Here is a 27,989-nt window from a genome sequence, read left to right as displayed (position 1 = left end):
CCCTGACCAATGTTACAAGAAAAACTGTGTCAGAATGCATAGAGAAAAGACATTCAACTTATACAACTCATTTTTTTTTTAAATAAGGAAATCATTTTCTAACCTGAAATTAATATATTCTACTCTTTACTCAATTGGAAAATTGATCCTTTTGAAATGCCTCAATGTTGTTCTTTACCGCACTAGATAATATACTATATGTCAAAGACTGAGTGGAGGGAATGACTCCTGATACACACAACAAGCAGCATGGCAAACAACAGGGAAGATGATCTTTAGGACTATGTGGAATTGCAACCGACACAAGATGAGGCTGAAATAGTGAAAGGATTCTACTTCACATAAAATACTCTGGAGTGTAAGAAAGTTAATACAGATTCCCACAGAACATCGATGTGCTGACCAGATCTTCCTGCTGAAACAGACTGAAAAGTGCCCCAAGCATGACAAAGATCAGTGAGTGCATTTCATAGACATTAGGCTCACTGGAGAGATTGCAAAGTTACCAGAACTGTAGAGTGCCTAAAAAGATCATCAGACTGGTAAAGGAGACACTGACATGAACAAATTGACAAAGTGGACAAAGTGGAACATTTAAAAGAAAATTGCAGCAATGGTTTGAAGGGAAGGCAAGAGTCCATCAAAGCCATAATTTGCTCACGAGGACCACATCATCAGTTTATGATACTTTTGACTTATCAACACTTCTACGTGGCGCTGGCAGGACAACAGCACAGAAACAAGAGTTTGTATGCTTTTGGAACATGCTGTGTGAACAGGATGTTGGATAACAACTTTATGCTAGAACTGTATAAAACATTAGTTAGGCCACGGCGCGAATACAGTGTACAGTTCTGGTCGCCACATTACAGGAAAGATGCAATTGCACCAGAGAGGATATAGAGGAGACTTACGAGGATGTTGCCAGGACTGGAGAATTTTAGCTATGAGGAAAGACTGGGGTTGTTTGCTTTGGAACAAAGGAGGCTGAGCGGAGACTTAATTGAGTTGTATAAAATTATGAGGAGCCTAGATAGAGTGGATAGAAAGCACCTATTCCCATTAGCAGAGAGGTCAATAGCCAGAGGGCATAGATGTGAAGTAATTGGTAGAAGGATTAGCAGAGAGTTGAGAACTTTTTTCACCCAGAGGGTGGTGGGGGTCTGTAACTCACTGACTGAAAGGGTGGTAGAGGCAGAAACCCCTCATCACATGTAACAAGTACTTGGATATGTATCTGAATTGCTGTAAACTACAGGGTTATGGACCAAGAACTGGAAAGTGGAATTCGGCTGGATAGTTCTTTTTCGCCCGGCACAGACACGATGGGTCGAATGGCCTCCTTCTGTGCTGTAAATGTCTATGATTCTATGAGGACAGAGTGACCAACACTGAAGTAATCAAGAATGATCAATCCACAATACAGTAATTGAACATGTGATGGCAAAATGGTCACGAAAGAATGTGTGCGCTATGGTTTATCAGTATCCTGAAGGGTGATGGAATGGATGCCAGCTTAAGAAGCCAATGGCAAGAAGCTGGAAACAGGAAGACGGGAATGAATGAACAGACAACAGCCATAAGTGTAAACACAGTAACCAATGGGAGTGCCGCTTCCTCTATTTTATGTTACTCTCCAGATTCCCATCCCAACAAAAACACACTATTCCCCAATAAAGCAGGAAAGCAAGAAATCCTGTTCAACTCCTCCCTTTCCTGCTGAAGAATTCAGCCACAAGAACATAGTGATTCCTTTTTTTCTTCAATATTTTCCTCCTCTTTTAAAGGCGATCATTCACCCTGCGTGTTGTGCCCAAAATCCTGGTCACATTTTCTCTTCCAAACTCAGAATGCCGAGTCCTAGTGTGACCCTTTCTGCCAACCAGGCTGAGATCAGCTAGACAGCCTTCAGACTGAATCCATCTCATCCTGGTTTTCAAATCCCTCCATGGCCTCACCCCATCTGATCGATGTAACCTCCTCCAGGCCCTCCAACCTTCCAAGGTCTCTCTGCTCCTCTAATTCTGACCTTGTATATCCCAGATTTGAATCGCTCCACCATTGGCAGCAATGCCTTCAGTTGCCAAGGCCGTAAAGCTCTCTAACTTCCTCCTTAAATCTCTCCACCACTGTCTTGTTTTTTCAGATGCTTCAAAAAATTAACTCTTCGACCAATCTTTTGGTCACGTCAATAATATCTCCTCGAGACTCGGGAACGCTCCAGTGAAGCTTGGAATGTTTTACTATGTTAAAGGCGCTATATAAATGCAAGCTGATGTTATTGTACTTGGTCTTCATGGCTCAGCTGCTGACGGTAAACAAGCTGAGCCATCGGGCAAGCTCAGAATCATTTTTATTTGAATATATTCTCCACAGCACAACTGGCTTATCACAAGTCAGATGAGCTATTCAGTCATGCTTTCATATCTAACCAGATACTTGGTCACTTCACCATGATCTATACATGCACAATACCTTACAACTACCAAAGAAGTGATGAGAATTCTTGTAAAATAAAGTTTGGGAGAATTTGTGAACCAATGTAATAATTCTGACTACACAGCAAGTTCAATATTTGAGTGTTGAGATTTACAGATATTAAAATATTACTCCTACACTACAATTGGAGTATTTTTTTTTCAAAACAAAAAGCTATAATGTTAAGTGATTTAAAAAAAAAACATTTTACTTTGACCTTGAGGCAGAACCACAGCTACAAGAACAATCAATACAACCATACTTCAATAGGTTACAGATGTATGGAGGGTAAAAGCAACGGTCACCACCCAGCATCAAACAAACAATACATAGGAGGGAGGGTGCACACCCTGGTCTGGAGGTCACATGGCCAAGAATCCAAACAAGAATTCACTGTTTATTCTACCCATTCTGTGAAACGACTCCTTTCATCGCGGCAGACACATTTCAGATTTTTTTTTAAAGATGTATTGTGCTGCTGTACATGCAGACAGGTTGATTTTCACTGAAATCTAGAATTCAAAATGAAATACACCTACGTCAACAAGTCATAATCACAATATTGAAATATCATTCAGTAACCGCTTCCTGAAGTAGTCAATATATCGAAAAACAATTAACTGTTTTCTTCTGGTACAAAAACAATTGCATTCAGCAACCATTTTAAACTTCCACATTGATGAAAACATTCTCCAAAAGACACAAAAAACCCAATAAATTGTATGCAGTGCACTGACAAAATAACTGCAACAAAAAAAATCTACAATCTTAGTCATCTATAATACCCCACCCCCAGCCAGTGCACTAGAACTTATCCTCATGATCCTACTAAAAGGAAAGGGAGAGAAAAAAAAAGCACACTGCTGGCGAAAATAGTGCCGACCCCAAGGGCTGAGCAAAAAACCTGGCATGGATTAAGTTTAAGATCTGGATTCAAAAACTGACACTTGGCAACAGTGAGTCACAGTAAATCGAAACTTAACCTATTGCCTACTTTGGGGCTGTTGTCCAAGCTCAAGTAAAGGAGGGGAGGGAAAAAAACTGATTACTTGCTAATATGGAGTTTCCGAGGTACGAAAAAACTGATAAATCATGAGGTAAGCTTTCGATCAGCAATATTTTAATCAGCAAACACTCACAGCTGATAGAAGCTTCACTTCGTAAAGCATGCAATTTAAAAAAAAAAATCATAATTTCAATTACATGCAACATTCATTAGTTGCAAACTGAGCAGACTGAGTTTCTGGACCAAGAATTCAACTTAAACTCAACTGTCAGGTATGTTGGTCAACAGGGTAAACTGCAGGGATCAATGACATGATGCAATCATTGAGTGACAATACACCATTTACAAGATTTGATCATTCATCTTCCAGGATATATTGCCAGATGATAATGCCATTTAGAGTGACTGGGAATCCAAATGATAAAACATTCAGCAATTATACCCCACCAACAAATTAAGAGGTATTAAAATATCAAATAATGCTGCAAATATACAAATCTTGAGCATGTCTATAAACAAGAGTAAGCATTTTAAGATTGGGAATCTTAACTGGAAAAATCTTCCAATACACATACCCACATATATAGAATATACAGCAACGAAACAAGCCATTCGGACCCAACTGATCCATGCCAGCGTTTATGCTCCATTCGAGCCTCCTCCCACTCCTCTTCATCTAACCCAATCAGCATAACTTTTCTCTCACGTGTTTAGCTTCCCCTGAAATGTATCTATGCTATTCATCCCAACTACTCCTTGTGGTAGCAAGTGCCACATTCTAACCACACTCTGGGTAAAGAGGTTTCTCCTGAAATCTCTATTGGATTTATAAGAGACTATCTTGTATTTATTGCCCCTAGTTTTGGTCTCCCACACAAGTAGAATCATCTTTATGTGTACCCTATCAAACTCTTTCATAATCTTAAGGATCACTATTAAGTCATCCTCCTTTTTTCTAGAGAAAAGAGCCATAGCCTATTCAATCTTTCCTGGTAGGTATAATTTCCCAGTTCTGGTATCATTCTTGTAAATAATTTTTGCACCTACTTCAATGCCTCAAAAATCCTTTTAACAGTATGACCAGAACGGTTCACGGTACTCCCAAATGTGATCGAACCATGGTTCGATACAAGTTTAACATTACTTCTCTGCTTTTCAATTCTATCCCTCTGGAAATGATCACCAGTGCTTGATTTGCTTTTTCATGGCCTTATTAACCTATTTTGCTACTTTTTGTTATTTGTGTCTCTTTACCCCGAGGTCCGTTTGCTCCACCACCCCATTTACACTTATTTTCCCGCGTATGCGGCCTCTGTTCTTCCCACCAAAATGTACTACCTCACACTAATCTATATTAGAAGTATCTAGGGGTCAAAACCGCATGTTCAATGGAAATTTATGGTTCAAACCACATCCCATCACTTTGTGGTGCCACTCACTGGTGTTCCAGACAAGTGTAACATTTTCTAAATTTCAACTCCTTTCTCAGCATCAAGCAGTCAGGTCAGGTCAAGTTAGATACAGGATAAATCTTCTGCTCTTTCCCAGAAATGCAGCTTACCTCAAACTTAACCCAACTGCTCCAGTTTGCTATTAAACTGCTAATTCGGTTCCAATTAGAAGTCTGCAGTTGTGCCCATTTGAACCGGACTGTAGAAAAAGTTCACTTACACAGTCTGAGCTAGGTTTCAAATACACACTTCAGATATGAAAGAAAGCACTCAACCCCACTCTCCTCATAACACTAAGCCACAATCCTAAGGATAAAAACCAAACCGTTTAAGCTTTTCTCTCTCTCGCAACATCTTGATGTCAGCACTGCAGTAGTATTTGAAAAGTTAATGGGGCTCAAGACTAATAAACCCCCCCCCCAAGGCCAGATGGCATAAATCTTAGCATGTTGAAGGAGACCATGGAGGGAATTTGTGGGGGACTGGCCACTGTAATGGAGCTATCATTACTCGGGTTTCAGGAGGAAGATGGTTGAGATTGAATCATTTACTGGATAGGATGGGCATTGGTGGGCTTTTTTAAATTAATCCTCATTGATAACTGGTCATATTCCACAGTACTGAGTCAGGTCAACATAGCACACTTATCTACAAAAGGCAACAGTAACTTGTAAAATAATAGCATCTATTCTAACTTGGTAAGAAACAGCCTATATGAATATAGGAGGCAAGATAACGCCTGATAAGCCAACTACATTTCTGAGGCTGTTACAGATGAAGAGCACAGTAGAACTCCCTATAGTACAGCTTACCAGGACTTTCAGAAAGCCTCTGACAAAGTTACACACAAGAAATTTCCAATTAAAACTAAAAGACACCAAATACAACTGAGTTAATTGGATTACACAGTTGGTAGCACTCTCACTTCCGAAGGTTGAGAGTTCAAATCCCACTCCAGAGGCTGGAGTGCATAAATCTGGGCTAACACTCCAGTGCAGTACTGAGGGAGTGCTGCATTGTCAGAGGTGCCATTATTTGGATGAGATCTTAAATCGAGGCTCCATCTACTCACTCTCTCTCTCTCAGATGGACATAAAAGATCCCACAGCACTATTTCAAAGAACAGTGATCCCCAGTATCCTGGCTAATATTTGTCCCTCAATCAACATCACCAAAAAACAGTTTATCTGGTCATTATCACATTGCTGTTTGTGGGAGCTTGCTGTGCACAAATCAGCTGCCACATTTCCTGCATTACAACAGTGACATCAAAAAGTACTTCATTGTCTGTAAAGTACTTTGGGACGACTGTGAAAGGCGCTATATAAATGCTAGTTTTTTTACTTTTAAAGAATGACACAAAAAAAGGAAACTGAGTTTATTCAGCAGAGATGCAATGTCAACGCAGATAGGGCAGGCTGTGGGGGGCAGAGCAAGAAGTGACGAGTCGAACCCCTACAAAAGGCCAATGCGTATTTTCCTTTTATTTCTAATCTGAAGACCTAGATTCTGGAACCAAATCTTAATTTATCAACACTAAAACATTGAAGGCGTTGAGAGGATGTGGCAAGAAAAATGTGCACACGGTTTTAGATCGTTATGCAATTGGGCAACCAAATGCCAAACGGTCATAGACATGAAATACTGCAGAAATCCCAAACTTGTGTTTATATGTGGTGCACTGTATCACGTCTTTCAGGACGTCCCAAAGTGCTTCATACACAATGAATGACTTTAAAGCATGGTCACCATTAGGTAGGTAAATGCGGCAGCCATTTTGTGTTCAGCAAAGTCGGACAAATAACAATGAGATGAATGGTCAGTTAATCTGTTTTGCATGACAGAGTTGGAGAAGTGAAAGCTCACTGCTCGTTTGAAAAGTACCATGGGACCCTTAATAACCAGTTGAACCACAGGAAGAGTCTAGACGATCTTTCTCAATCAATGGAACTGAAGTAGTAAAGCGTCTTAGGGAGCAATAGTAGGCTTCAATGTCCAGACAACGCAACAAAGCAATTTTTTTTTTTAATTAATAAAATGCTAGGACAGAACAGTAGGACAGAAGTCTACTGAAATAATTCTTCAGCAGTAACTGGTCAGAGGATAATTCGAAATGCCTTCTTTACTTTTGGATGGCGTACTACAAAAGTGACGTGTGTATTGGAAGGGTGCAGAAAACAGCAACCCAAATATAGAGATCAAATTCCAGTCAAGGAGTAATAAGTGACGCATGATGAAATCATACAAAATATTAAACGAGACAAAGTAAAAATATATAATTTCAAAGCATGCCAGGAAGGGTCATAAATTTTAATTCAAAAAAGTAAATTTAAAAATAAAGCAGATCCAATTGAGAACTTCTTTACTCCAAAACAGACAAATATTTTAAATTGAGACCTGCAAAACGTGAGGTCAAATTAGTATCTTTATTGCAACAGTACTTGTTTAGATTCTCATCTTCGTCTATAGAATCAACGCTGTTATTCTCTCTCCCTCCCTCCTCCTCCTTCCACCCTCCCCCTCCCTCTCTCTCCCACCCCCTCAAATTTGCGCCATCGCTCCCCACCCTGATTGGTTGCGAGGCTGGGTGGGCTCTGACCGCCCATTGTTCTGTGCAACGTGCTCCCAGCCCCTGGTCCCGCTCCCACCCCAGCAGAGACAAAAATTGACTTATTATAGATAATGTGTCAGCCAGGAAAGTAGAGGTCATTAAAAAAGATGTTGAAAAGACAATTGGAAGCTAGATTGGCAGAGGTGGAGTACCAGTGGAATGAATGGATAGGTTCCGTGGCTTGTCTTATCCTTGACTTATGTTGCAGCCTAAGCTCTTCAGCCACATCTGATCTACCAAATCTCGATTCAGTATTTCTCAATATCAAGCATCATGATCTCATCCTTCAATAGTAACAATCTCCCTATCTAGTACAATAGGATCTATCCATCAAAATGCAAATGCTCACGAACCCTCCCGATGGGAAGATAAGGCCCCATGAATATCCCCACTCTCAATAATGGCGGAGCCCAGCAAAACACAAGGCTGAAGTGTTTGCAACCATCTTCAGCCAGATGTGCCAAGTTTGTGATCCATATCGGCCTCTTCCCGAGGTACCACCATCACAGAAACCAGTTTTCAGCCAATCTGATTCACTCCACGTGATATCAAGTAGTAGCTGAGTGCACTGGATACAGCAACGGTATTGGGCCCCGACAGCATCCCGGCTGTCGTACTGAAGACTTGTGCTCCAGAACTAGTCGCACCTCTAGCCAAGCTGTTCCAGTACAGAAATGCAACACTGGTATCTACCTGGCAATGTGAAAAACTGTCCAGCTATGTCCTGTCCACATAAAGCAGGACAAATCCAATCTGGCCAATTACCACCCCATCAGTCTACTCTCAATCATCAGCAAAGTGATGGAAAGTATCGACAGTGCTATCAAGCAGCACTTACTCACTAACAGGTTACTAATATCCAGTTTGGGTTCTGCCAGGACCACTCAGCTCCAGACCTCACTACAGCCTTGGTCCAAACATGGACAAAAGAGCGGAATTCCAGAGGTGAAGCAAGAGTGACTGCTCTGGATATCGAGGCAGCATTTGACCGATTGTGGCATCAAGGAGTCCCAGTAAAATTGAAGTCAATGGGAATCAGGGAGAAAGCTCTCAATTGGTTAGAATCATACCCAACACAAAGGAAGATGGTTGTAGTTGTTGGAAGACAATCATCTCAGCATTGGACATCACTGCAGGAGTTCCACAGGGCAGTGCCCTAGGCCCAACCATCTTTAGCTGCTTCATCATAAGGTCAGAAGTGGCGATGTTCGCTGATGATTGCAGTGTTCAGTTCTATTCGGAACTCCTCAGAAAATGAAGCAGTCCATGCCCATATGCAGCAAGACCTGGACAACATTCAGGCTTGGGCTGATAAGTGGCAGGCAATGACCATCTCCAACAAGCGAAAGTCAAACCACATCCCCTTGATACTCAACGACATTACCATCGTCTAATTCCCCACCATCAACATCCTGGGGGTCACCATTGACCAGAAACTTAACTGGACCAGCCACATAAATGTGTCAAAGGCTGGGTATTCTGCGGCGAGTGTCTCACCTCCCAGCTCCCCAAAGCATTTCCACCATCTACAAGGCACAAGTCAAGAGTGTGATGGAATACTCTCCACTTTCCTGGATGAGTGCAGCTCCAATAACACTCAAGAAGCTCGACACCATCCAGGACAATGCAGCCCGCTTGATTGGCATCCCATCCACCACCTTAAACATTCACTCCCTCCGCCACCGGCACACTGTGGCTGCAGCGTGCACCATCTAGAAGATGCATTGCAGCAACTCGCCACGGCTTCTTCGGCTGCACCTCCCAAACCCGCTACGACCTCTACCACCTAGAAGGACAAGAGCAGCAGGCGCATGAGAGCACTATCACCTGCAAGTTTCCCTCCAAGTTACACATCATCCGAACTTGGAAACATATCGCCGTTCCTTCATTGTTGCTGGGTCAAAATCCTGGAACTCCCTCCCCAACAGCATTGTGGGAGTACCTTCACCACGAGGACTGCAGTGGTTCAAGGCGACGGTTCACCGTCACTTTCTCAAGGGCAATGAGGGATGAGAAACACTGGCCTCGCCAGCGACACCCACATCCCGGAATGAACAAAAAAAATGAACCAGTGCTTTCTCAAATTAAGTATTAGTCTTCAGTCTTCCATTTTAGAATTTATCACATGGACAATCTGCACTTAGTATAATGGACACTAAGCGCAGGGTATTAACAGAACACTAGATAGTGCAATGGATGCAAACACCACGACTGCACCTCTAGGGCCAAAATTTGAATGCATGCCAGCTGTACAAATCCGAAGTGAAACAAGTTTGGGAAATGTCAACTTAGATCCAGTGCATTTATGCCCACCAGCAGAAAGCTACTCAATTTGGTTTAATCTTTGCAGTCACACCAACAGGCTCCTAGGACAGCTGATGTGGGTGACAGCAGAACTGAAGACCGTTCAAGAGTCTAGCATAAAAGCATATTGCAGGAGCAACATTTAGCACATTGATCTGTACTAAAAATGTTCTATGCCCATCGGAGCACAGGCAGTGGTTAAGAAATTTTAAAAGTGAGGAACTGTTGCTTTGCCCTGCATAATATCCTAAACCTGATTAGCTCAAAAGCATCTGTTTTTTTTTCAAAATCAGGCTTCTACTTTCAGATCACTGAAATATTGTGTCTTTTCCTAATGGAGCCCAATACATCTTCCATTATACTTGTAACACCAAGTTACTGCGACTGGATTCATACCCAGCATCAACACAAGCTACAAGCAATAAGCAATACTTCTGCAACATTTAAGATCCCAAAGATCGAGGAACAGCTGCTCCCAGAGGCCATTTCAGTAGGAAACTGAGCAGACTGCCAGCGCAGCAGACCAATAATTGGGCCTTGCAATTACTTCCTGTAGTCTAGATAATGCGTGTACTACTTACACATTTAGAACACACCAGTTCTCTTCAAAAAGAATGCCAACCACAAGTGTGAAAGATCCAAGATCCACAAAGAGTCCTTTCTGGTGCAATGCAACCACTGAGTATCCTGGCTGGAAAAAGAGGCACTTAATTCCATTAACTCCCATTTTGTTTAATTCAAATCTTTTTTTAACGTAACTCTGATTTATCAGGGGTTGGCTGTACAGAAAATGCAATGCTGGAGAGGCACCAATATCAGAATTACATCACCTCTGCATTCATATTCGTGTGTAACTGGCATATTTTGCAGTGAGTCTTCTTGCTGGGTTCACACAAATAAAGCTACACTCCCATTCTTTACTGGAATGGAATTCACAGTGGCTTCACAATTACAGTAGTTGATCACAAAAGGGTCTTCAATCTGCAAACTAGGCCGCTACCGAGACATAGCCACAATCACTATTTGCAGTTCTTGCTTCAATGTGTTAACTTCTGGTGTTCTGGTCCCAAGCCAGCACAATGGGGTCAAGTTTCGGGCCACGCCTAGAACGGCGCAGCCCCGACCTGGATGCCCGTTTTTCGCACCTAAAAGTACGACAGAAAAATACCTCTGAATTCTCCAGCTCCTTGCAGGTCCCTGGGAGCTTGGCGCGGCGCGGCGCGCACACAGCAGCGGCGGGCGGAGCCACAGAGCCGCACTGATTCTGATAGTGGGGGGGGGGGGTAATTTAAATGAGGCAAAGTCGTGCCGACAGCCCTGCAAGTGTGCACGCGCAATAGCCCAGAAACATTGGCACGTGGCCATTTTTAAAGGGACTTAAAGAAAAGTGTTGATTTGTCTTGTGGACCCCTGGAAAGGTTTGGGATTTAATTTTGGTGATTTTTTGTGTGCCTGAAGCAGTGCTTTTAGCAGCACTGTTGAATAAATCACCTGCTGAAATCAGTGAGTGCTGCTTTTCACTGCTAAACTTCCAGAACAGGTGCATGCAAATTAAGGACTGTGTGTTTTGAAAAATAAGACTGTCAATTCAATACAGCAATGGAACAACGTCCACCAAGAACAAAGAATTTCTTGCATGAGGAAGTGGAGATATTAGTCAACGTCATTGAGCAGAGATGGTAGGAGCTCGATACCAGCAACAGAGGTCGCATAAAAGTGCCACCTAAAGAAATGAAGAAATGCTGGAACCAAGTTGCAGAAGATTACTGCGCAGTGGTGCATACCATGAGATCTGGAAGCCAGTGCAAAAAGAAATGGCACGACCCTAGTTAGTGCAAGTAATAGTTTCCATTTTTAATGTAATCGTAATTGTAATGTGACTATCTGTATGTCCCACCCTGCAGAAAGACGCACTCTGTAAAAAGTTATATTTTATTCAGCAGAAGAAATTGGCCCACAACAAAAGGGAAGCAACTCGAACAGGAGGAGGCACGCCCAATCTGCTACCACTGACCCCCTTGGAACAGAGGGTAGCTGCCATGATGAGTCGTACATGGAGAAAAGCAATCAGTACAGCACAAGTTGGGCCTGCACACGAGGAAGAGGGCAAGTCCTGAAAATGCATCGTGGCCCTTCAAATCAACCTGCTGCCTGGCCTGCTATGTGTGAGAGTACTCATGCCACCTATCCTGCCCCCTCCCTTGCTGTTAAACATTTAACTGTTCTGATGTATTTTGCAGAACAGGATGATGATGATGCTGCTGCTGCTGTCAACCCTGAGGATCCTGAAGATACAGAACAAGAACTAGTACAACCAGATGCGGACGATCCAGACTGGATGATGGCGGCAATGACAAATGTCTACAGGGGAGAGCTTCCAAATTAATGTTGATGAGACTCCATTAAGGGGCATCAGAGTTTCAACCCCTTGCATAGGTTCTGGTTCCAACTTCCATGGTTTTGATTCCGACATTGCTGGTGATATAAAAGGAGCAGTTTACACCCATTCACCCACCATCCTAGCCCGCGCCTCTCTCTCTAGTATTGCCGTCTGGAACACAGAGCGTCCCACCATCCCAGCCCGCGCCTCCGTGTAGTGGTGCCGTTTGGAACACTGAGCGTCCCACCGTCTGTGCCCACACCTCCGTGTAGTGGTGCCACGAGGCAGACCCAGGCAGAGAGAAGGAGATTGGACACACGCTCTCTTGAGCTGCAGCGTGCAACAGATGCGACTCAGGTTGTGGCATTGGGTATGGAGACCAATGAGCTTACCCGATCACTCATCGGCAGCGTCAGTGCAGTGGATAAAGAGGTAACAGTCCTGACGGGAGAAATAGCAATAATGATACGGGAACTTAGGGAATATCCGAGGGAGTGCAATCGACGGCACAGGCCGTCAGGGAGGGCATGCAAGCGACAGCACAGGCCATCAGGGAGATAGCTGCTGCAATAAAGGCACACAGCCCCGCCAATCAAATGACACCCCCATGAAGTGAACATTCACTGAGATGTGGATGAGAGATGGTTGCAGCCTTTCTTTGCTGCTTTTGTTCTTGTTCTTGATGTAGCTGTAGTAGCGTTTTTCAAATTGAAATTGTTTTGTAAATTTTGTAACTTTACAACTTATAAGTGATCTTGGGGTTTTTAAGTGATCTTAGTGTAAATGCTCTCACATGTTGTAACTTATTTAATTTTGCACCTAAAAAGTGATCTTGAGAGTGTAAGATTTTTCACATTGAAATAGTTTTGTAACTTTACAAGTTTATAAGTGATCTTCAAGAGTCATATTAAAAAGTAAAGTTTGATACAAATATTTTATTAGTGATGTTAACTTTTCAGTAAAATACTTTTTCATTAAAACTGAATCATCTTCCATTAACACAACACAACGTAGAAACAACTCCAAAGAATAAACATGTCCATGCGCAACAGTGGTTGCAGAGCCCTCAGGCATCAGTAATTGAAGCGTTCACGAATGAGCTGTTGGCACAGGGCTCGAGCAATCGTTAAAGGAGCACAATGGACGGCCCTCCTCCGACCTCGTGCTCAGACATCACTTGCATGCTTTCCTGATCGTCATCATCATCCACATCCTGCTCTTCCGTAATACTATCATGCACTGGACCCTCACGTGGGTCTTCTGGTTCCACTACCAGCTCCTGCTGCCTCATGATGGCTACACAACAGTGAAGTGACCAACAATCTGAGGAGAGTATTGCAAGTGGCCTCCGGAACGGTCCAGGTATCGGAAACACTGTTTCAATATGCCAATGGTCCTCTCAATGATGCTGCACGTCGCAATGTGCGCCATGTTGCATTGACGGTCAGCTTCTGGTCGTGCCACACGTGGGGCGTCATGCGCCAGATGGTCAGGTCGTGCCCTTTGTCTCCCAGTAGCCAGCTCTGCCCTTCTGGCTGCTGCTCAAACATGTCAGATATAATGCTGTCGCGTAGGATGAACGCATCATGGGTGCTGTCAGGGTATCTCACATCGACTGACATGATGCGCTGCACATTGATGGGAGTGGAAACCTTTTCTATTCCTGTACTGCTCGGAATCCTCCACAGGTGCTCGCAAGGCTACGTGGGTACAATCAATGCAGCCCTGTACCTTTGGGAAGCCGGCAATCCTGAAGAAGCCCACAGCCCTCTCATGGATCGCTTGTGCGGTCATTGGGAAATTGATGAAGTCATTCCTCCGCGCATACAGTGCAGCCGTGACCTGGTAAATGCAGGCATGTATTGCACGTTGAGAGATGGTGCACACATCTCCAGTTGTAGCCTGAAACGATCCCGAGGCATAGAAGGCAAGTGCAGCTGTTACCTTCACTTCAACAGACAAGGCAGTCGGCATTCTGCTTCTGGGCTGCAAATCTGCTCTCAGCATATCACAGATCTCGGCGACAACTTCTCTGTGGAAACGCAGCCTTTTGGCACAATCAGCCTTGCTCATGTCCCGGTACGAGTGCCTGGCTCGATATTGCCGACGTGGGTAAGGTCTCCTGCCCATCAACCTACGGCTATGACGTTCCTGGTGCGGTGAGCTCTAATCAATTCTCTCCTACGCAGTGAATTGATGACGAACCATTGCATAACCCGTGGTGTTGACAATGCAGCACCCATTCTGCAAATTTAAGTTTCAACCTGGCTATCTGGCTGCCTCTCCCTATCCCTGGCCGAATGGCCTCAGTCTCCCTCGCAGCTCGAAGGCTGCTTGCTGTGTCTTTGGCTGCCGTCAGCCACTGCCGCCGCCCCTATCCCGTGGCCGAATGGCCTCAGCTTCCCTCACAGCTCGAAGGTTGCTTGCTTGCTGTGTCTTTGGCTGACGCCATCCGTGTCTCCTACATGGAAGGAAAGCCTGCCTGAAGCACCGCAGCTCGAAGGCTGCTGCTCACAGGTAGGAATATTCAATATTTTGTCTTTGCTTTGTTTATAATTTTTTAGTCAGGATGGCTCTTTATTTGTATAAATAAGACTGTTGAATGTTTGTAAAATTTTATTCCTCATGCCTGATTTGTAAAGTGTAGGCAAGGTTTTTCTGAGCGTACAAAAATCTACACTTGCTCCATACTAAGTTAGTTTGGAATAAGTTTTCACTGCCTAAACTTTCAAAACAGGCGTTAAGTGGCCAGACACGCCCTCTTTTGGAAAAAAAAATTTGTTCCAAAATGAAACTGTTCTAACTGACTAGAACTGGTGCAAACTAAATGCCGAGAATTGCAATTTCTAAGATACTCCAATGAGAGCAGATACTGGTGCACGCCAGTGAAGTAAATGTTTTGTTACTGAGTAGACCCAAGTATAGCATTTTATACTCAGGGGAACTTTTTCACTAAAATCTGCAAACGGCAGAAAATACATTGCTAGATATCTACAGGCGAGCAACTATGCTTGCAGACTAGACTGGCACAAGTGCATCTAACCAATGATAACCATCTAGTCAAGTGCATAAAAACAGACGGCAACCGGATACCAACACTGATTTTACAACAATAGTTTTACAGTGGTTGGACTCAGCAAGCTCATTTTTTTAATATTCTCCTTTCATGATCTATAGGAATAATGTTGGATGCTTTATCAATATCACTTCAATAGGTGATATGATCTAAACTCCGAATTAAAAAAAAAATTAAGCTACAGACAAGAGTTTTAACCGTGTCAAATCACAAAGTATTGCAAATAAGATGGCTTGCACAAAAGTCATTCAACGGAGAAGTAAATACAGAGTTCTTTTCTAAAGTCTTTCAAAAGCAAAACCGTACCAAATGTTCAAGCAATTTGATGGGTCAAGTAAATGAAGACAGGGGATTTATAGTACAGGTTGGACCTCTGGCCCGGTATTGTCTGGTCCAGAAACATCCGTGGTTTGGCTTCGGCATCGCTTCCTGGCTCTCATTGATCAGTGCACAACTGCCGCTTTGCGTGCGTGGCGTCCTGGTTTCCCAGTGAGGTGGCCGGGCAAGGAAAGGGAAGGGCAGGTGGCTGACTGAGGCATCGAAGCTGGGCTTAAGGGAGAGGAGGGTTGATTTAAAAAAAAAAAGAGCACCAAACCAGCACTTTAATTAACAAATGTGACTGGGAGATTTCTACACGGAGACAGTGCGCGAAGCCAGAGTTTTGCAGCCGGAGGGTGGTGGAGGCGTTCAGGAGCCTGGGCGCATCTTCAGGTACCGGTCAGTAAGCTTGGGCTTGGCGTGACCTTCCATGGTTCGGAAAATTCTCTGTTCTGGCACTGGTCAGGTCCCGAGGGTGCCGGACCAGAGAGGTCGAACCTGAATCATTGACAGAGCTCAGTCAATGACTCCATGGGTATTGCAGCACAAGTGTGGCACTAAACCATACTAACCAGGAACATTCCAGGTTTGATCCTGGGCTGTGGTGAGTTAGTTCATCTCATCCAGAGTTCTGGGTTATTGAAGCGGAGGGAGGAAGAAAGAAAAGGAAATAAAATTATCTAAGTCTTTTGCTTCAGATTGCCAGTTACCCTGTTGTAAACCATGCATTGATGCTGATTTGTAATCCAGTCTCCCACCAATCTTCATTGTGGGATACCGTATCAATATTCACCGTCTAGGCTCACTTATGTGAAGTAGGAGGCTGACAAAAATAGGTGGCACTGCATCACAAATCACATTCAGAAAAGGAGAGGGGGAAAAGGGATCAAATTCATAATTGTCACCAATATACAATTCAAATGTTTATGGTAGGTATGTGAAGTTTATATGCTGTCAGAATATAACTTTTTTGGTAAGAATTTCCCTGCCTGAGCTCATTTGCTGCTGTGACCGTCATCCATGCCTTGGTTACCTCTAGATTTAACTATTCCAAAGCATTCAAGGCCAGTATTCCACTTTCCATCCTCTCTGTACTGGTCATCCAAAACTCTTCTGCCCGTGTCCTAACTCACACCAAATCCCATGCAACCATCACCCCTGTGCTCGCTAATCTACATTGGTGCCTCGATTTTCAAATCCCTCCATGGGCTCGCCCTCCCCATCTCTAATCTCCTCCAGAGCTACAACCCTCCAAGATATCTGCACTCCTCCAACTCTTGAGCATTGCTGATTTTAATCACTCCATCATTGGCGGCCATGGCTTTGGATGCCAAGATCCTAAGCTCTGGAATTCCCTCCCTCCATAAAACCTAACTCTAACCAAACAGCCCTAATATCTCCGGATGTGGCTTGGTGTCAAATGTTGTTTGATAACACTCCCGTGAAGCGCCTTGGGATGTTTTACTACGTTAAAAACGCTATATAAATACAAGTTGTTGTAAAATATAAAAGGCAGCTGTGTGATTTTTCATACAATGTCTACTCCAAATGTTACGAAACACTCAGCAGTATAGTTTAGTGTTTGGAGAGTGTATCAGTGGTTACATTTGTCTCACTGGTGATGGCATGGTGAGAGCAACTTGAGGAAATGACTGAAAATATCACATATGCAGCATACTAGCATAGCTCAAATTGCCTTAAATATGATTCCTCTGTATATTGTATGGATACAACTGTACTAAATAAACCCAGTGACATGGTTGAAATTAGAGGAGTAAAATATACTGTAATGTATATAGCAAACATTGCATAACTTCTTTTGGGAAAAAGGAGACAGACACACAGACCGAAGAAACACTGAAGAATTTTCTCCCTCATAATAGATCACGAGTTTATGTATAGTCTTTCTGCCCTTCAGCCATTATGTCCTGTGATCGCCAGATGAAAAATAAGAGTCCCTGTCACCTTACCCACTAAACTAATTAGAAAAGTGTGCCATAAGGAACTGAATCTAGACCTACACAACACAAGGCTCAAAAGTTAAACTGTTAAACAAAGTGCATCAGGGAGAAAAAGTTTTGCAGTGGCAGAGAGGTGTACAGGCTTATTTCCAAGAATGATAATGAAATGGAGCGTGCAAAAATGACACTGCCCAACCAATTGGGATTTGTTGTTCTGCCAAGCCACCCCCTTCCATGAACCAGGAAGGCAGAGATAAGAAGGAAGTGTTAAATAAAAAATTATGGGCCATGATACAAGTGAATTTTAAGTACGAGTAGATCAAGAGCAAAAAGCAGATCCCAAAATATCACTTGCAGAACCCTCATTATCACAGTAAGATTTTTATTGCAAGATTGGCGACATCTTAACTCGAATGGTGCAATTTACTTTGCAGATTTCAAAACAGCACTTACTTCTTTTTCTTCTGTAGAGGAGTTGTGCCATCTTTGCGAGGTCGGCCCCGTGGTCGTTTGTCGTTATTTATGGGGTTACCAACAGGAGCAGCCGAAAGGGCGGCAGAAAGAGGTGGCGGTCCTAGGTCAGAAGGCTCCACACTTTTGTCCCCTGATGACATTCTGAGAAGGGTGGAAAAATAAAAATTAGTCATTACAATAGTGACAGAAACTCCTTGAATGTCAACATCAAATCTGAACGGTAAACCACGACCACAGGCGTGGATGTTTCTGTGTGCATTTTAGTCCCGAACACGATAAAAATAAATAGCCACATCTGCTCCGTGCTGCCTTGTGGCGGTAACTGATTTCGCCACTCGCTGCGAACAGATTTTTTTTTTATATAAAGGGATCTATTGTTTCACTGCAGAAATTGGGTCCTGCACCATCATTGAAAGGCTTTTATTTCTCTTATCGTTTTGGTCGTCAATCCCAGTAATATATTCTGTCTTACTTATCTATTGAAAGCCAATTTCTTCGAACATTGGGCTAGCCAACCAATTTATCAAAACAACTTTGCTCAAAACAAACTTTGAAAAAAAAGAATCGGCAGTGGACGAGTTATAAAAGCACTGGGGTAGCAAGGAAACCTTTTTAATCAAAGTGTCACTGCACAGTACATTCAGTTTCTTTTTATACCTGGAGGATATTACAGGACATTCAAAGTGACCAACATCACCGATTAATGTCATGGATCAGAGGCTGGTGCAATATCCTAGTTGTTAAAGCTGGCTTGCCAAATATTCTCGCAAGATGACTAAACGCCATTGACGGTGATAAACGGGACAGCAGCAAACTGAATAGTACGGCAGGAAACAACACATCTTAAATTGATTGTCTTGAGAGTGTCAGCGAATGTGAACTAGACCAAAAATTAACTGGATACCTTGATAGTCAAAACAGATTCCAGTTAGCGGAGCTATAATTCTACTAAAAACGAGCAAGTGCCACCTGGGGTGGCTAATCCTGTAATTTCACTTATCTGCCAGTTGGGGTGGGGGAGGGGGGGTGCAAAGAGTCTGACCTCAATCACCCACCTCTACTTACAAAAAGGGTTGAAAACATGCACTCATTGGTACTTGTGATTCCTTGCACAATCAACTTCCCAACACCCATTGCAGTATTTCCCAGCTCAGCCAGTGGAATCATGTACAATTATCAACAGACCAAGATGGAAAAAGGTCATGTTATAAATGTATGTGTTACACAAAAGACTTCGTACAAAATGCAGGAAATCCATTTCAACCAAGAAAATAAGGGCAAATGCTAGTCAGAATCTGTTTCACTGGATAGGATAGTCTATTTGGATAAATCACTACAATCTTCACACTTCAGCACAGAGGTATGCTACAGTTAGGTGGACTGACAATTTGGTGGCAAAATAAATATGTATATGGAAAATACATTTTATACGTCACTAGAATCAAATATAGATAATTTCACTGTCAAATCTTAATCATGGCTTAAGTGGTTCAAGAAATGTCTACTTGGATCGGGATTTTTAAAATCAGAGTCAACTTAAATCATTAATTAATTCAACAATTATTTGGAGCATTTACCACAGTGCAGCATCTCAAGTAATTTCATAGCGGAGTGTCAGATCTGAGGACAAGAGATTAGAGGAGGTAGCCAAGTGTGCAATTTAAGAGGTAGGTTTTTAAAGAGATTTCAAGGTGCGATCAGATGTACTGCTTTAGCATTTGAACTAATGGTGCTCCCACAATGAGAATTCCAGGTTATTGATTCAGCAATGATTAAGGGTCAGTCAGGATAGTGTGCAAGTTGGAGAGGAAATGGACGCTAATTTGTTCTCAAGACATTGCTACTCATTTTCTCAAATGGTCGAGGCTGCAAGGGAAGGAGGTGCTTCCAAAGTAACCTTGGTGAAATGTTGCAATGCATCCTTTAGATCGTACATACGTCGTGCGCTGGCGATGAAGGGAGTAGATATCAAGTAGAGTGGCAGGGACATCAAGAGAATGGTTCTGTCCTGGATGACGTCAGGCTTCTTCAGTTTCGTTGCAACTGCACCAACGAAGCAAGTGGTGAGTATTCTATCACACTGTTGACTAAAGCCTTGTAGATGATGGAAAGGCTTTGGAGGAGTCAGGAGGTGAGCCATTTGCTAAAGAATATCAGTTTTTACCACGTCCTTGTAGTCAAGTTGTTTAGAAGCTGAACTGGACCAGCCATCTCGTCAATGGTAACAACCCCTCCAAGATCTTAAATGGCAGTGCCATTGAAGGCCACGGGGAGATGCCTTGGCTATTTCTTGGTCAAGATCGTCATTACCTGGCACTTGTATGATACAAATGGTACCTGCCACTTGTCGGCCTACGCATAGATGTTATCCAGGTTCTGATGTTGGTTGGCATGGACTCATTATTGGGCAAATTGTGAATCGAGTTGAACATTGGAATCTTCATTGAACAGTCCCACTTTATGACCGATGGAAGATTAGCAATTTAACCGCTGAAGAACATTAGGCCAAGTTTGCCTCCCCTTAAAACTCCTCAGTGATATCCTGGGGCTATGATTATAGACCTCCAACAACCATAACCATCTTCCGGTGTGTCAGGTATGACTCCAGCCACTGGAGGGTTTTCCTTTTGACTCCCAATAACTTTAGGAAGGACCATGGAGGAGTTGAGGACAAAAACAAAGATTTTAAAAGCAACGAGCCTAACATCTGTGGTTGGGAAAATGTTGGAGTCCATTATTAAAGAAGCAGTAGCAAGACATTTGGATAAGCAAAATTTGGTCAGGCAGAGTCAGCATGGATTTATGAAGGGGAAGTCATGTTTGACAAATTTGCTGGAGTTCCTGGAGGATGCAACGAACAGGATGGATAAAGGGGAACCAGTGGATGTGATGTATTTGGACTTCCAGAAGGCATTTGACAAGGTGCCACATAAAAGGTTACTGCACAAGATAAAAGTTCACGGAGTTGGGGGCAATATATTAGCATGGATAGAGGATTGGCTAAGTAGCAGAGAACAGAGAGTCGGGATAAATGGCTCATTCTCTGGTTGGTAATCAGTAACTAGTGGGATGCCACAGTGATCAGTGCTAGTACCCCAACTATTTACAATCTATATTAACGACTTGGAAGAAGGGACTGAACGTAACGTAGCCATGTTTGCTGACGATACAAAGATGGGAGGAAAGGCAATGTGTGAGGAGGACACAAAAATCTGCAAAAGGACAGACAGGCTAAGTGAGTGAGCAAAAATTTGGCAGATGGAATATAATGTTGGAAAGTGTGAGGTCGTGCACTTTGGCAGAAAAAAAATCAAAGAGCAAGTTATTATTTAAATGGAGAAAGATTGCAAAGTGCCGCAGTACAGTGGGACCTGGGGGTACTTGTGCATGAAACACAAAAGGTACAGCAAGTGATCAGGAAGACCAATGGAATCTTGGCCTTTAATGCAAAAGGGAATGGAGTATAAAAGCAGGGAAGTCTTACTACAGCTATTTAAGGATTTGGTGAGGCCACACCTGGAATACTGCGTTCAGTTTTGGTTTCCATATGTACGAAAGGATATACCTGCATTGGAGGCAGTTCAGAGAAGGTTCACTAGGTTGGTTCTGGGATTGAGGGGGTTGACTTATGAGGAAAGGTTGAGTAGGTTGGGCCTATACACATTGGAATTCAGAAGAATGAAGGGTGATCTTATCGAAATGTATAAGATGAGGGGTCTTGACAAGGTGGATACAGAGAGGATGTTTCCACTGATGGGGGAGACTAGAACTAGAGGGCTTGATCTTAGAATAAAGGGCCACCCATTTAAAACAGAGATGAGGAGAAATTTCTTCTGAGGGTTGTAAATTTGTGGAATTCGCTGCCTCAGAGAGCTGTGGAAGCTGGGACATTGAATAAATTTAAGACAGAAATAGTCAGTTTCTTAAACGATAAGGGGTTATGGGGAGCGGGCAGGAAAGTAGACCGAAGTCCATGATCAGATCAACCATGATCTTACTGAATGGCGGAGCAGGCTCGAGGGGCCGTATTGGCCTACTCCTGTTCCTATTGCTTATGTTATGTTATTATGTAGATGGGGATCCAGTGGAGGTCAATATGGATCAGGCAATAGATGAGCAGAATTTTGTGTGGAATAGGAGGATTTGGAGTGTATTTGAGGCCGACCTGGAGAGGCAAGCAAGTAGCACTTTGGAAAATTTGGATATAGACATAATAGAAGTTGTGGATGAGGTTTCAGCTGCAGTAGAAATAGGTGAGGTTTAGGTGGAAGTAGGCAGTCTTAGTGAAGGACTGGATGTGCAGTTTGAAACTCAGCTCAGGATTGAGCACGATACCCAGATTGCATACAGTTGTGCAGAGTTTGAGTAGACATCGGGGAAGGGAGTAGACATCCAGAAGGGGAATAGGATATAGAGCCATAGCAAAATCTGAATAGGATGGTTTTGGTCTCACCAATGCCGAGTTACAAAACATAGAAACATAGAAAATAGGTGCAGGAGTAGGCCATTCGGCCCTTCTAGCCTGCACCGCCATTCAATGAGTTCATGGCTGAACATTCAACTTCAGTACCCCATTCCTGCTTTCTCGCCATACCCCTTGATCCCCCTAGTAGTAAGGACCTCATCTAACTCCTTTTTGAATATATTTAGTGAATTGGCCTCAACAACTTTCAGTGGTAGAGAATTCCACAGGTTCACCACTCTCTGGGTGAAGAAGTTCCTCCGCATCTCGGTCCTAAATGGCTTATCCCTTATCCTTAGACTGTGACCTCTGGTTCTGGACTTCCCCAACATTGGGAACATTCTTCCTGCATCTAACCTGTCTAACCCCGTCAGAATTTTAAACGGTTCTATGAGGTCCCCTCTCATTCTTCTGAACTCCAGTGAATACAAGCCCAGTTGATCCAGTCTTTCTTGATAGGTCAGTCCCGCCATCCCGGGAATCAGTCTGGTGAACCTTCGCTGCACTCCCTCAATAGCAAGAATGTCCTTCCTCAGGTTAAGAGACCAAAACTGTACACAATACTCCAGGTGTGGCCTCACCAATGCCCTGTACAACTGTAGCAACACCTCCCTGCCCCTGTACTCAAATCCCCTTGCTATGAAGGCCAACATGCCATTTGCTTTCTTAACCGCCTGCTGCAACTGCATGCCAACCTTCAATGACTGATGTACCATGACACCCAGGTCTCTTTGCACCTCCCCTTTTCCTAATCTGTCACCATTCAGATAATAGTCTGTCTCTCTGTTTTTACCACCAAAGTGGATAACCTCACATTTATCCACATTATACTTCATCTGCCATGCATTTGCCCACTCACCTAACCTATCCAAGTCGCTCTGCAGCCTCACAGCACCCTCCTCGCAGCTCACACTGCCACCCAACTTAGTGTCATCCGCAAATTTGGAGATACTACATTTAATCCCCTCATCTAAATCATTAATGGTCCTGACTCATCACCAACTTGATGTCATACAGACGGTCTGACTGCACAGCAATAGTTGTAGGAGCAATGGCAACAGTGAAGAGGTAAAGGTAGGTATCATTGGTGTACGTATGAAATATGATCCCATTGGCAGATGTCGTTACCAAGGAGAGCAACATATGGATGAGGAGTAGGAGCAGCACATGGTTATAATGTACAAGGTGACGTGCAGAGATCTGGAATTGCACCCATTGCAGGAGATATACTGGTTACATTGGGACATGCATTACTGGAATGATGAAAGTGCTTTGTCAAGACATGGATTACAGAGGAAAGATGGAAGAGCACAATGATGTCAAAGGTTAGAGAGGTGAAGAGGGGATAATGCACTAGTGTTGCTGGTGACTGACCGGGACAGTCTCAGTTCCATGGAGTGAACAGAAACCAGATTGAACAGATCCCAATGGGGAGTGATGAGTGAAGTTGGACAGAGAATTCAGCGGCAACGAGATGGTTCAGAACTTGAGATCTCAATCTAAACACAAAATTATACACAAGATCAGAAGTTGCAAATTTGCTGGCAACACTGGAGTGGATGGAGCATGTGAGCCACAAAAACAAAATCATTCAAAAACAATTGGTTAACATTTTATCCCTGGACTAAGCATTCAGTAGAAAGGAAATGAAGAGCTTTAGTTAATAACTTGGATCAGTTTTGTATGTACTTTGAGATTGTAAAACCTGGCACTGGAATGGGATTTCAACTCCACTAAAGCTAGTACTCCAAACATGGCAAACTAACGCCATCAAGAGGCAAACTCTAACTCGGCAAAGTAGGCATTTGCCAGCTCCACGAGACGAACACCAGAATTGGCTCTGTCGGTCAAATGCAATCTCATGAAGCCAAAACCCACATCAGTTTGGAGCTGCAACCACTCAGCAAACCAGTGCAAATGGCCCAGCTGTTGGGCCAAATTAAGCAGTTCCGGTGAAATCTGATTGGCAGCATGATTAACAGTCTCAACTAACAAGGCATCAGTCAAATACTTGGCTTGCACTGCTGCAATGAAAGGCCAGCCCACCCACAGAAAAATACTTTTGGAGCCAAACAGTAAATGGAATTGGCTCAAAAGTGGCTAAATAGTCAGCTGGTTTTGGCACCAGAAGAGGTACCACTTTGGTTGCAGCCAGGGTTTGGTTTGGCTTTCGAATCAGTACCTGTAGTGGCCAAGTACTCATGGGAACAATCATGTTTTGTTAATGATCTAGCATTCTTACAAATTAAAGGGATGAATGGTTTCTTTAATTCAATTTGGGGCATGGATTTTGAAAGATGTACACACTAGAGATATTTGTGTACATATTTCAAAATTAAAACATCTTCCTTTTCCTTTAGGAAGTGTGGCAACCACAGCACAGGTGTTGCACTGGCCAGTTATTAAAGCAGCAGTGTGCGAGTGTATAAGTGGGTCTTAATGAGAACAGTTGTCCCAAGTAATAAAGAGCTCATATCTGCCTAAAATAAAATCAGTCCAAAATTGTATTGGCTCGCAAAGAAGATAAACAATTGCTGGAAAAGGTGCATATGTAAACAAAACTAAGAACAGCAAACTTTAATGACTCACCAAACCCAAGTAACAATTTTAACCATCAACAACCAAAATTCTAAATATAGCTGTCCTTAACTTGATTTATTTTATTTGACCTTCAACAATCTCACTTGGCTTCTCAACAACTAAATGTAACCAGTTCCTACAAACTAGAGATGAAAATGTGTGTCCCATAGTAAGGTTCAAAAGATAGAATTAGTTTGGTCTGCAATGACGACAATATATTCACATGCTGGTCCCCAATAGCATCTCGACCAAGTGGTCATTATTCTTCTTGTGACCCTAGACAACAAGGGTTAATGGATTATCCAATCACATCCTGATTGTGAATGAAGGAGAGCCCCAGGTGGGCAGAGGAAATGCTTCAAGGACACCCTCAAAGCCTCCTTGACAAAGTGCAACATCCCCACCGACTCCGAGGAATCCCTGGCCCAAGACCACCCAAAGTGGAGGAAGAACATCCGGGAGAGCACTGAGCACCTCGAGTTCCATCACCGAGAAACAAAACAAACCAAGCGTAGACAGCAGGAAGGAGCATGCGTCAACCTAGGTTCCCCGACCACCCTTTCCTTCAACCACCGTCTGCCCCACCTGTGACAGAGACTGTAGGTCCCGCATTGGACTGTACAGTCACCTGAGAACTCACTTTTAGAGTGGAAGCAAGTCTTCCTCAACTCTGAGGGACTGCCTATGATGACGATCTTAGCAACCCACAGCTTCGATATATTTATCCTTTTTTTAAAAAAAAATAGAAATGCGGAATTACTTATCATACAGCAAGCTTAGTGGCACATTGAACGTACGCACAACAATAATCTGCAATTTCCACTGCATAAATACAAAGTGGCTAGGAAACAGGGATGTCAAAAGTGGGACATTTGGTAACCGTATGTATGGGTAAACCTACATAAAATAATTTTAGTTAGGACAACACAATGTGGGTAAAAGCCAATCTGCTCCCACTACCAGGATGTTCAAGCTGCCACAGAAATAATATTCCTGTCAGCTCCAATGTGCTGTTAAAACTTTTCAAGTCAGGTGCTCTATGAGTAGTTGCAAAAAAAAAAACATGACAAATTTTCCTTTTTCTGGAAAAAATAATCCAAACATGACTTGATAATTAAGAAGCAGACAGCTGGACTCCTATTTGTGAAGCCAAGTCAGTCTTGGCTATTATTTGAACTAAATCTCCATTTTCAAGTTTAACTAATTCTTGGCCGGCTACTAGATGAATCCATGGAAAAATACTGCAGCCCAGACAAAAATATCACACTTGTCCAATGGGCAAACTGGGTTACCTGATGCAGTAATTGGAATCTGGAACAGAAGGTGAAGGCAACTTGAATGTCACAGTGTGGAAGTAGATTGGCTTTCACCTGCATTGTGTTCTCCTAGCTGAAGTGGTTTTATGTCAGCTGACTCACACACAGGGTTAAATAGGCAAGTACATACATCAAGCCCTGTGTACCAAAAATGGGGGGTGTAATGATTAACTCAAATGCTTTTAGTTGCTATTACAAATCATGCATTTTTCAGATGGGTTATTTGCTGGCGTGGACACGATGAGCGGAAATGGCCTCCTTCCATGCTGTAAATTTCTACGATTAGCCCCCTGGTATTTATGGGAAAAATTCAGCCAAGATTCTCCCACTTTCGCAGAATCCAGTGACTTCTCCTGTTAAATCCACGCATGTGGGTGAAGGGCAAGAACAGGGTTGGGCTCAGATATGATGCACTCTATGATGGAAAAACTCAAGAGCATAAGATACGGATGAGGGAGGCCAAATGGCCCATTTTAACCAATCAATCCAGAATATGAATTTACAGTTCTCCCATTATGCCATCTGTCTCTTGAATGACTATTTTTTTTTCCATCCACTAATCCAGCTGGAAGACACCCTCCAATTATTTGAGCAAAGAAGTTCTTTCCAAATTTCTGTCATTTTATTTTGTCTAGTTTTAACTTACATTTATTCTGGTTTCCTGGCATACCTAGAAGCAGGGTTCTGGATTAACTGCAACTATGCCTTTTCAGACCTTCTATACATGTTCCCTCTCCACTATCCTCATTCAAGAAGCAAGTCTTTGGCTTAGTGGTGGCATTCCCAGCTGAGAGATCAAAAGGTGCAGATTTCAACCCTGCTCCAGATAAGTCCTGGCAAATGGAGAGCAGAATTCCAGCTCTGAATTCTAGGTTGACATCCAGCACGATACTTCTTGTGGGTGTGTGTGGACCCCTCTTTGTACAGGATGTAGCAGCCCATAAAATCAAGACTAAAAACTCCAGATTTATAACTCAAATTTTTGATGCTATGGTTTGAATGTTTCCCTTATTTCACATTAACACATCTCACACATCAAGACTAGTCATCTGGCTAAGGTACTGGAAGGCTGCCACCTCGTTAAAATGTACTTAAAGAAAGGTTTGAGGTCAGGAGAGAAAATGAGGAAAGGGGAATAATAAATGTATTTAAATATTTTCCCCCCGTATCCTACACGAGTGCGAGTTAATTCTGATCTTTTAGGTGAAATACCTGGATCTGAAAGGAGAATGAATGCAAATATACAGATAGCTTTCACAGCATCAATAGTTTGAATCTAAAAAAAAGCAGCGTCAACTGCCTTTTAAAATCCCATTTCCCATAATCTTTACATCATAAGTAACTGAATGGCTTATTCACATAAAAATACTCAAGGCTGTACATCATGCTGAAACACTGTTGGATAAAAGTGGCTAATGATTGAATATTAAAATCTAACAGGGAACTCCTCTGGACAAACACATATCTGGCCAGAGTTAGTACAGAACCCAGCTCTGGGTAACACCACACCCACATCTACCAACACTCTCTGTCTAGGTTCAGATATGAAGAATGACCATTGAGGTTTCAACT

At 42.9% G+C, this 27,989-nt stretch overlaps 1 protein-coding gene across 1 annotated transcript in view; it reads right to left on the bottom strand.

Annotated features, from left to right (window-relative positions):
• The window catches only part of kmt2ca (lysine (K)-specific methyltransferase 2Ca), a 420,190-nt gene that overhangs the window by 390,086 nt on the left and 2,115 nt on the right, over positions 1–27,989 (bottom strand). The window contains exon 2 of the mRNA XM_070881651.1: positions 18,039–18,200. Within this exon, the coding sequence (XP_070737752.1) occupies positions 18,039–18,199 (161 nt within the window). The 5' untranslated portion in view covers position 18,200. The remainder of the gene's footprint in view (positions 1–18,038; positions 18,201–27,989) is intronic.

Source organism: Pristiophorus japonicus, chromosome 5 (genome assembly GCF_044704955.1).
Source record: "Pristiophorus japonicus isolate sPriJap1 chromosome 5, sPriJap1.hap1, whole genome shotgun sequence".
NCBI lineage: Eukaryota > Metazoa > Chordata > Chondrichthyes > Pristiophoridae > Pristiophorus > Pristiophorus japonicus.
This window is presented reverse-complemented; position numbering and strand designations above follow the sequence as displayed.